At 40.9% G+C, this 11810-nt stretch overlaps 1 protein-coding gene across 5 annotated transcripts in view; it reads right to left on the reverse strand.

Annotated features, from left to right (window-relative positions):
• TGFBR3 (transforming growth factor beta receptor 3) overlaps window positions 1–11810 on the reverse strand; it is a 268553-nt gene that overhangs the window by 23966 nt on the left and 232777 nt on the right. For all 5 annotated transcript variants that reach the window (XM_019501597.1, XM_019501599.1, XM_019501595.1 and 2 more), the window contains 2 exons: window positions 10032–10331; window positions 8563–8683 (listed from right to left, as the gene is read on the reverse strand). In XM_019501597.1, coding sequence (XP_019357142.1) covers window positions 8563–8683; window positions 10032–10331 — 421 coding nt within the window. The remainder of the gene's footprint in view (window positions 1–8562; window positions 8684–10031; window positions 10332–11810) is intronic.

Here is an 11810-nt window from a genome sequence, read left to right on the forward strand (position 1 = left end):
TTTAAAAAAAAAAAAAAAAAAAAGACTGAAATCAACTTTGCTATAGAGACAAGAGACATTCTTGTAGTTCCAAAAGATATCTGAAACTACAAAATAAAATTACTGGAAAAACTTTCCAAAGAAAATTACTGGATAAACAATACAGTGGGAAAATTAATAAAGTACTGCTAAGCAACAACTACAGTTTAGAGCCTCTTAAGATGCCACTTAATTAACTACCCTAAACAACGCATTAGATCAAAGGGCCAAAATTCTACTAGATCATTAGAAACATGTGCCTGCAATAGCCAAAGTCGTGTTTATTTACCAGTAGAAAAATTACAGTGATGTAGTTTAACATGTGGTTATCTTCTGTACATCATCTTCCTAGGTGAACTAGACAAGCAGGTTAAAACATTAATGTGAGAACTGGGAAAAGGTTAAGGATTATTTGTGTAAGCTTAAGAATTTAATTCCTGTTTTTTTTTAAAAAAAAGCATTTTCATTCATCTATTTTGGAGTATATATTGCACTGAGTACAATTACTTTAGTCTCAGCCTTAATTTTCTCAGACTGTTTGAATATACATAATGGTGCTAAAAGACTGTCCACACGCTCAGTTAGTATATCCTAGCCTTGAACTAAATGCCTCCTGAAATGAAACAGGAATTAGTTTTCCATACTCATTCTGTCATTGGCCTCTCCCCAGAGAACAAGGTTGCCAGTTAATGATAAGCTCTGTATCACATTACAGTCCCCCACCAAGTCATCCAGTTCCTCTCCAATGGATTTTAATGTGGATTGCTTGGTAGAGCTTTGTGCAACACAAGAGAGAAGAGAGTCTTTGAGGTCCAGAAAAAGGTGTGTAATTTTCATGTATTAGCAGCCAGCTCCAAGTGAAGTGCGTGGAAGTGCTAAAGTACTAAAACACATTCTATATCTTTGTACAGAAAAAAAATGCTTGTCACTCACTTGACCTTCTTCTGTGACTTTGTTCTCTTCACTGATAAAAAAAAAAATCAATTTTTCCATCCCTCGTATAATTTGAACAGTGAAATGAGACAGATTTTACAACAAAGAACATGAATTTCACAGAATACAATGCGCTTTATCTATATGCCTTTAATTCTTATTCTGCCAAAAACATGTGATATAAGGATGCCAAAGTGTCAAGAGAAATAAAATGCAACACTTCTGATACAGTTTGGTTTTAGGAGATTTCATTGGGATCTGGTATATAAAGCTGAAGAAGTGAGTTTGTAAAACCTGTAATGCAAAATTAATAGGGTTTATGTATTTATGCTGTTATTGATTTTTCCTCTAGATGCACAGCCCCAGAACATATTACAGTCAGTGGGAGTTGCGCCTGACGTACAGTGAAAAAAAACAGACATCACTGCATCGAACAATTTGTTCTAGCTCCCAAAACATCAAGCCTACAAGCTTCTTCACTTGGCTTACAGAGCAAATGTAACAGGAATAGTTCCAATAACATGGCTTGCTGCAATGAAAGCTAGCCTGTTCCACATCAAAGGAAATGGTAACCTGACATCTCTGAGATGCAAATTCTCTTATTTAGTAGTGCAGTGCAATTTCTTTTCCACATCTTAAGGAATCACTGTATTAGCCAACATTGGCATTCAACATTCAGAAAGTGGCCATTTGATTCATTGGGGAAAAGCTGCATAACAACAAAGATATGTTGTTAGTGTTCTATTGTACTTTATGCCTGAAATCTCCAATATTCTTGGAAGAGTTCCATCAAACATCCCACAGTCCATTGGTGGGATGATGCCAATGGTGGTGTCTGCAAGCGGTCGCTAGTCGGCTCTTGCCACCCACCCCCACCCCGCCTGTGGGAGCTCCCTGCTTGTTGTGGCCATGCCCCTGGCGCTGACACCACCGCCACCGCCTGCAGGTGGTCACCGTGCCCCCCCCAGCCCCCCGGAGCACACTTTGTTCATGCCACAGACTAGATCACCTACAATACAACAAAATATTCTATCACAATATTATCTCCTAACAAATCAACATAAGTCTAGCTTGTCTTTATACAAAGACCCTGTAGTATTCTTTACAAAAAAAAAATGGCTAAAGTAATAGATTGAGGTAGCACACAAAGCTCTAAACACCAGCCAGGGACAGGCATTACACATAAACTGGTTTAAGTAATCAGAAACTGGTTTAAACCTGTAACAGAACAGATGTTCAGTGCACATAAACCAGTTTGAAAATGGCTGAAACTGGTTTGAGATAAACATGGTTGAATGCAGTATCAGACTTAACTGATTTGGGTCAAACTGGTTTATGCAATGTCTATCCCAGACCCCTTGCTGGTTTAAGATAAACCAGACACCCCCAGCATCTCATCATGCTCTCTGGGCTGGGCGAGGCTCTCTGCTCCACAGCAGGGCTGTATCCTCCCCTCTGTTCTCCGGCTGCAAGTCCGGCAGAGACTGCAAGCTGCTTCCTCCCTCCTCCTCACCTCTCCCTGATAAGCAAGATTCCCTACTCCTCTCTGCCTTGCTTATGGGTCTGTGTATTAGCTAGGTAGAATCAACAGGTAGCTGGTAATGTCCCTCTGTTATTTTCTTAATGGGAAGATAAACACTGAGTTAGGAGTGATAAACACTATTATCAATTCCCTGCTGGGCTAAACAGAGCATCCTGCTGGGCCTGGCCATGCCCCCCTCAGCTCAGTACTGTGCAAGGGATGGGAGGGCTGCTCTAGCACCCCCCAGCTTCTAGACTGAGCCACTGCAGGCATGTGCCTGCATTTCTGGGATGACTGTACAGTTACAAAGTAAGTTAGCCTATCCAGGTTAGACTAACATGCAAAGATTGAATCAATTCAGCCTCAGGCTTTTTGAATGTTTGTCCCTAGCCCAAGAGGGAACGAGAGCTCAGAATGTAAATCCATTTGCTCAAAGATTAACTTTAGTTCTACAGTTTACTCATTCCCAACAGAATACATTAATCACAGAGGTCTGCATGAGGGGAGAGTTCAGGATCAGGCCCACACACACAGTTTTAATTGTACCATATTTACATTAAATATTTGCCTCTAATTTTTTGTGGATTTAATCTGTACTAAAAAGGAATTTTATAAAACATGGGCTGACGTGCTGAGTTAAACAGAAACAGTTGTTGCTTATGTCCCCTAGCAAAGCTCCATGGTACCAGAAGCTGTTTAAACACTAAAAAGCAGGCACTGCAGCACTAAAGTTAAAGGATTTCTGACCCCCATCTTTTGACTCTCTGGAAAGCATTCAGAAAGTTCAAACAGCCTCGCAAGTAACAAATGGAAGATTCTGATCTCCAAGTACAGCCATTAAAATCCTCTAATTAAATTGCCATGCTCAAACTAAAAAACAGATAATACGCATTTATTTTGTTTTAAGAATGCGTTACAATGCACATCCTTGCTGTTGTCAGAGAGGCTCTGGTAAGAAGTATTTTCACACAAGAATCTGTAACAATAGTTCATATTTTCCATGTCTCCATAAACATAAAGGAGCAGACATGCAACTAATATACTTAGGCAAAAATCAGTTTTCTTCACTGGTAACTATGACCAATTAGTTCACACCAACTGGGGATCTGTCCCACTGGATCCAATCTGCTTTTTCATACATGGGTACAGCTCCCAGTGATTTGTACTAGAATTGTACTTCCTCTTTGGAGACAGAAGTGAGCACATTGTATTTTAGTTTATATTTGCTACACTATAAATGTAAACAAAAATTATCTTAAGTGTACATAAACTAACACTTTATTGACACAGAAACATCAGAATGTCAAATGCACAGCCTATGGGCCATGTAGGAATGTTTAACAGAGGAAAACTTATTTTCATTGCCTGTTTACACTTGAATGAGCCACTAAGCTGAACAACACCAAATCATTTTGCCGCATGGCCCTAGAAATAACCAATATAAATGCACAAAATAGTTTAGATAAAGTGTGTGTTTCTATCACAATTCAGGTGCCAGAGAAGCTAGTTCCAAAGCTTTCCAGGCCTCTGGGAACTGGAACCAGTACAACCAGATCACACAAGAAAAGAATGAAAAGTGACTGAGTTCTTTTCACTGGCAGAATGCAATCCCTGGATTTTGGTCCCTGTCCTTCCCTCCCCCATCACACAACCCACATACGTACAACCATGAAAACTCTCATTCCACCCCACCCCAAAGGTCAAACTGGATTACATCAGTGAATTCCATGGAGCATGCCTAAGGGGTTCATTGACGTCAGCATCAGGGTAGAAGCCTTTCCAAGTCAGTTTGGACAGAAGCCAGCTGCCAGACAGTTATAGGAACTCTTATCTGATAATGTCCTTTAAAGACATTTATACAATGAAAGCTGTTGGTCAAGACTGTATTGATTTTGGCTGTATTAATGGGAGATTCAAAAATGAAAGTTTAAAGGACACGTTTCACTTATTCTGTGCCAGGCCAAGATAGTACGAGCGTGTGTAAGGGTGGAGATCCAGGGCTGCTTTATTCTCCACTAAACTAGTAAATAAACAGCATGCCATGCACTGCAGCACAGGATACCAGGATTTGATGTCCCATCCTACTCTTCCACCCTTTTATCTAGCAAGGGCTGAAGAAGTGTAAGTAGTTGGAACATATCATCCTTTACATTAAAAACTGCCCTATGTCATTGGCACAGTATGCCTCCAGGTTACACTCAAAGTTTTTGAAAGGAATATAGCAACTGGTTGCCACAGTATTGGGCAGATTTTAAGATCCATCAAAAATATATAGAATCCAGAGGGAAGGTTTACAGCTAGATTGCAACACAACTGAACAACTCTTTGCTGAAATCATTCAATCTGCAGTGGCAAGGAGCCTAGAACATAAAAAAAGTCCTTAATCTACCTGGTCCTAACAGACAGATTCCCCTTAGATTAGCTCATCACTCTTTATAAATAAGCCCAGAACTTTATTTTCTAAAATCTTCATTGCAAAGCTAATAATGCTTTGCAGACTGCCTTTGTTCCAAGACATATATTTCCTCCCCCTTTTAAAGATTTAGGACAAAGCCTATGTAAACAATTGGTTAATTTATATGACTTCAAGTTCTCACTTCTGAGAATGTTGAAATGGTGAAAAACTGATTGTGTGTTAAAAACTGTAAATAGAGGTTATCAAAAAACATAACTCTCATTTCTCTAGTAAAAAAAAAAAAATGCAACTGAAGTGGCTGCTTCTAGAGGAAGTGGCTTAATGATTCTTTTCCCCCCAAGAGGTCTGAATGGAAAACATCAAAGCACCTGCAAAGCAAACAAAAATACCTTGGAGGAGCAGCTCCCAAGAGCAAGAGCTTTTGTGAAAGACAGTAATACAACACCTCCACATGTAAGTGTTACAGCCAACTGTTCTCCATTATGAGGTTATGTAAATAGGCAATTAGGTTGAAGAGTGAACACAACATAGGCAGATTTGAAGAAAAGGCTCCAAGAGAAAAAGCTGAAAAAATGTTAGAAAAAGTAGGAAAGAGCTCTGCTTCTTTCAGCACTATGCAATGCAACAATGCTGCAGGAAGAGCACTGGTGCTGGATGCTCCGTATTGCTTATAACTGCAAAGCATTCTTAATATACAACTTCAGTATTTCTCTGACTGGGGCCGTGATGTGCTCTTGTTGATCAAAAGAGATCAGTCCTCATCACAAGCTGGTGGCTAACCATATTCAGAAAGCCATCTGGGAGTTAACAGATGAAAGAATTATTTTTGCCCAGTGTCACTTAACTTTCTTCAGAGCTCTTAAATCAGAGACACAGGGAGGAATATACCAACTTCCAATTCCCATCTTTTAGGTTTGTACAGAAGTTGTTGTTTTTTTTGCTATTTAAAGTGCTTTATTGCTGTGACTTAACGGAAGTGCACAGCTTTACAGTACTTTAAAATCAGTACAGCGTTTTAAATTAACCCTTGTTAAATGAAGTATTAAATTTAAAGTGTTGTATTTTATAGCACTTTAGCAACCTACAGTACTTTAAATAAGTTCTGAATGCTGGTCAAATTTCTGACTAGTGGAGAAGCCCCAGGAGGCTGCGGAGTGCCCTCTGCCTCCTAGCTTGGAGAGTGCAGGAAGGCTCAGAGTGCCACCCCCCGACCCCGCACTTCTGTCATGTTTAAGAGGGCTGTAACTTTATAATGCTATAAAAAGTGCTCTAAATAACAGTGCTGTAAAACAAACATGGAGCACTTCTGTACACAGCTTTTTGTTCTCATGCAGAAGACATGGCAGAGGCAGGATGGCAGAGAGTAACTGGTTCAGAGAGGCATATGCTTTCATAGGTAGCAGCCTACTTAGTCAGATGCCACCCTTCCCCGCTCCCAGGGGAAGGCATTTAAGCACAAAGCTCTGGAGTAGTAAACAAGGAAAAGGAACAGACCACAGCCATTGAGCAAGTCAAAAGTGGCCTACAGAAAGAGAACAAGGTATTGAAAGATGCTTAGAAAAAAAATTAGCCATCTGGACATTAGCTGGTGATTGCTGGGTGTGGCAGCGGTGGCTGCAGGCACATGAGCCTCCACAGCAGGCAGCTGCCGGGCTCTGGGCCTTCTGGTGCTTCTAAGCTGGCCCAGGCAGCTGCGGGCACGAAGGACTCATCTCACAAAGCCAGCCTGGCTGCCAAGGCGCCTGCCCACAGCTGCAGCAGTGTCGCCTCCATGCCACTGCCTGGCCAGCTGCCACCCATACATCCTGAGCCAGGCTGTCACAGAGTCGCAGCCACCTGGGAAAGGCCTTGACCTGAAGTCAGTCCAGGCCGATCCACTATCCAAAGGCTAAGCTGGGCCAGCTGCAGCCACTGCTGAGGGCAGGTGCAGAGCAGCCGGCCTGGGCTGGGCTGGGCTCTGGGGGCAGCGCCCTTCCCAGCTGGCTGCGGCTCCATGACAGCTCAGCCTGGCCCAGACACGGGGAGCTGGGAGAAATCCAGGTGCACAGCTCCTGCAGTCCCAGCCGAGCCCCAGCTGGCTAGGAAGGGTTCTACCCCTGCGGCCCAGCCCGGGCCAGCCCCTTCATGCCCACCCTCAGCAGTGCCCATGGGCTGGCTCGGCTCAGCCCCGCCCTGCAGCCCCAGCTCTGGGCAAGGCAGGGCTATACCGGCTGGCTCTAGACATGCCCCCTACCATGCGAGTGGCACGCGAGGTGGAAAGCCGGGCAGACCCCAGCTGGGGTCCCTGTGTCCACAGGACAGAGGAGAGACGGGGGAGTTTAATCCCCCTTCCTGCCTCCCTTTTGCCTGAGGTGCCCTCCTGGCTGGTTCCTGCCCATGCCCCCCTTTCCCCCCCAGGACAAAACTGACAAGGGCTGTGTCTCCCTTCCCCCTCTAGGCACACCAAGGCTGGGGGCCTTGCAGGCCAGGGTGGGAGTTTAAGCCCCTCCCCAATTATACTCAGCCGCCTGCTGCAGATGAGCAAGTACCAAAACAACTCTGCTTTTTCTCTTTCCATCCTGGAAGTCATCTCTTGCTTAATTGTTCTGATTTTTCTTTCCTCCTCCTCTTCTTTCTCAGAGTAAAGTAGAAAAAGCAGGTTAGAGCAAGGAGATTCGGCTGAATGCTCCATGTTGACAAGAACAAGGAGGCAAAAGATTTTAAGTGAAGTGGATGGGTGGTCACTTCTTTATCAACCTTTACATCAGTGGTCTCCAAACTTTTTTTGATTGTGCACCTCTATCAGTAAAAAATTTGAGCATGCACCCCCAATATACGTATATTTATAGAAATAGAAGTTCTAATATTTTCTTCCTGCACCCCAATGGATTGTCTTGTGCACCCCCTGGGGTGCGCACACCCCACTTTGGAGACCACTGCTTTACATCATTTTGCCTTCTGACTTCCAAGAAGGTAAAGCCACAATATTACCTATCTTTTTTATCTCTATGGGGAATACTGCAGAGGAGGTCTATCTAACGTAGGGTTATGGATATTAAAAGCCATACCAAATGATCATGTGCAGCATAGTACTCAGGAATCGGTATATTTTCATGAAACTACACTTACATTTTTCATAACAGTTATAAATGAGTTAATATACTCGATCCCCAACCAAACAGAACTAATGAATGCTAACAGTTCTTATCCTCTTTCTTAACGATCTAATCTTCTAGTGGAACTGTTTTCCCTAAGGCTGCCCATCTGCTTTACAAAATTCTACTATAATTGCCATACTAAAATAAATATTTACAACCACAAAGAAGAAATTACATAGCAGATAATACAGTACTGATTTCAATTTCTAAATAAGAATGAATTGCTGGAAGCAATTCTACCATATTAATACTTATGAAACCCATATTGTATAGCACAAAAGAGAGTATTCCTTTCTCAATGCCTAGCCAAGCTACTTTACCATAAAGAAGTAAAATAGGTTAAAAAAGGACGTGACTGCCAGCATTCAGATATTATGGAGATGTGTGCCCCAGATCTGTAAATGAATAACATTTTGCAAGAACAACAGCCCCATTAGAATATACAGTGCTTGGAGCCACATTTTTGCCATTGAAATTCTCATATGTTATATAATGCAATATAGCTATGTTAACAGGTTCAAAATGTATATTGCTACCTTTTGGTTTCTCTTCATGGGGTATTACAGCAAGGGGTTTGGTAAATGTCTTCTTATTCTGCATCATGGCCAAGATCATATTAACATTGAGAGAGGTGCAGGCTTCATCAGGAGGAATGCACTGTGGGTAGAAGTAACAGTGTGTGAGGTCAGGGATTCACTCAAAATAAAACACAGTACCAGCCGGAACAGCTGCACAGCCGTCTCATTATCAGTGTTGTTCAGTAGTGTTTACTGAAGGGAAACAGGAGATTTGAATGTTATCAAAACCCCCAAACAATCTCTGTAATATTGGTAAAGGAAACAAACAAACATTCTCAACTGTGCTTCAAGATGTAAACTTTGCTTTAATACTAAATTTTCTAAAACTCTATGGGAATTTACTACTGAATTTTAGTGACTATGATTGCTGTATTCGAGGATAACAAAGGCTGATGCTGATTGCCACTGTGGAAAAAGTTTTCAGAAAGCTCTTCGCAGTACCATCCACTGTAGCAGCTAATTTTCTGCACTCATGCATCGACTTGGTTAGGCTTCCAGTTGAGCCGATTTTCACAGACAGATATTTTATGGGTTTTATCCAACCAGGACACAAAGTTTTACACATACAAAAACAGAACTGAGTTTTGCAAATCTGGTGGTCAACAACATAGCTCATTAATACAGATTAATAATAATAATAATAATAAGAAGAAGAAGAACAACAACAACAACAACTGCTGCATTTTAGAGATTATGCACATAAGTCCCCAAAAAACTAAGAGGAAGTCAGAATTCCTAGAGTGCAAGTCTTTGCCAAAGAATGGATTTTGCTGGTTATAAAGCAACTGTTTTGCAACTGTCTCTCACAATAACCAGACAGAAAACAGGAACTTTGTTTTGATGTATGAAAGTAGCCCAATATGGGAATTTACTGTTAAAAAAACCACCACCAACAACAAGCACCACAAAGATGAACAATACAAAAATGAAAAAAAAAAAAAAGAAACCACAACCCCCCCCAAACAAACAAAATGTTAACATTCACTTATTTCCTTTCCAAGTTCTCTTGAGGCAGGTCAGCCTTGCAATTCACATGTGGAAATTCAAAGACAATTGCAATATTATCTCAGGAGGTTCTGGAAAGTTAACATTAACAATATTCAGGCTATTACTATATGATCTGAATAGCAGAGATAAATCTCGACCCACACCCCTATGGCAAGCAGTTTCTATTTACCATATCTAACCATTTTATGACATTTTGAGTGAAAAAATGTAAACGTGATAAAGATTCATCACAGCTGTTAATGAAAGGGCTCTATAAACACTCTCAGGTCCACTAATAGCATGTAAAATACATTAATCTGAGTCTATAAAATTTCTAATAGAAAAATTAATATCTGGAAGTGCTATGATCTGAATTTCCATTTATCATGAAGAAAATATATTTATAGCCAAAAGTTCAAGCAGGTTAAGAAGCTACTGACCTTAGGCAGTCCTTGGGTATCTTTCTCTTTATTTGTACATAATGTCAGCTCACAGTGAAGAAATAGTAGTGAAATATTAAATATTGGCTTAAACACAAAGCTAAACCTCTTTTTGTCTGTCTGTACTTGTGGTATAGGACGATTCACCTTCTGTTCATTGTAGAATTTAACAGATTCATCTTTAGGACAAATGTTTTCTATGATGGTATAGTCAGACACCCTATCCGGGTTTGAGTATGGAGAAATAAAGCATGTTTGGATTGCAAAGCCCAGGGCTCTGTCAGCTTTAGTCACAGAAACCTGTACAGAAAAAATAAATTATTAACAACTTAGGTAGGGCATCATTTTGTCAGCATCATGTAGTATTCACTTCTTGCATAATTATGTGGTTTTAGCATGCCAGCTCCAATTAGGAATACTTCCAAATCTAAAGTCTCAGCAGGTACTGGGTAGTGCCTGGTTGATAAAGCAATAATGAGGAGGAATTTGTGGGTTCAATACATCTTATCCACTGTCTCATCGTGTGACCCTGGGCAAATGCCTTGAGGTCCTTTGATGTTATGCACCCAGCATGAAAACTTCCAGGCAAAATTGGGATTATTTGATGGAATGAATGCTACATCTGAACTGAGTTTTTGGGGAGGTGAGGAGCATTAAACTTCCTCTCCCAATAAATTTATGGGCAAAAGTACAAGGCTATCTAAGGAATTACAAATTCTATCCTTCTGTATCCTTCACTTAAGGGAAAAAATAAAAACATACAGTGGAATGCAGAGGCAGAGCGAAGAGGTCATGGTTTGAAGTATGGGAGGAGCTTGTGGGTTGTGTGGGGGAGGCAGTATAGTAACAAGCCATGCAATTGTAACTTTTTTTCTGAGGTGGATCATTTCTGTTCTTTTATGAGAAACAACACCTGCTACCTCAGTGCACTGATGCTATGCAGACAAGCTGGAAGGCAGATAATGAATGCCACAAAGCAAACTGTAAAAGTTATGACAGCAGATTTCCAAGGGAAGAGAAAGCAAATTAAGCATGTTATTCCTATAAACAGCACAAGTGTTGCACCTAATTGTCTTCACAGCATGATCAAAATAGTTCCAAAAGCAATAACATCTTTATTAAAAAAAATTGTCTTCTGTATGTACCCAACCAGATTCATTTTATGTATAGCTAATAGAGAATCCATCACATTGTCCTATAATCCACAGAGAAATCTCTGGAAGTATGCATACTGAATGATGTCATTTGTCCCTGAAGTGATCAATAATTTAATCGGAGATGAAATGGTGAATTGAATCCCCCTAACCAAGAGAGGCAATCGATAAACTACAAGCTGGAAGTAGAGAGTGATAAGTGCCTGTGTGGGGGAAATAAGAGGCACGGTGGAGGGAGAGGAAACAGAGTCAATGGTATAAAACAATGAAGAAAAGGGACTTGTGGCAGGGATGACAAGTATACTGTAATATTTCAAGGAATTCAAATTTCATCCAGTAATACACACAGTTTTAAAAAGAAAGCAAGAGCAAGGATACGCAAAAGCACCACGTAAGAAAAAGGCTGAATAAAATCTACACAGAGAGTACAAAATGGTTCTACAGTTATGGTGAGATTAAAATGCTGGTAAGAAAAGCAAAAGGCAGAGAATGAAGAATGGCTAAGTTACTGCATTAAAGAAAAGGCTTCTTCTTTCAAGAACCAGAATCAGCACAGGAGAGACAAGGGCAGGGACCTTAGGGATTATGGCCCAAGTAATTTATGAATTAAAGAGGTGGACAGAAA

This window comes from Gavialis gangeticus, unplaced genomic scaffold, assembly GCF_001723915.1.
Source record: "Gavialis gangeticus isolate Ggan-Ray unplaced genomic scaffold, GavGan_comp1, whole genome shotgun sequence".
In the NCBI taxonomy this organism is placed as follows: Eukaryota; Metazoa; Chordata; order Crocodylia; family Gavialidae; genus Gavialis; species Gavialis gangeticus.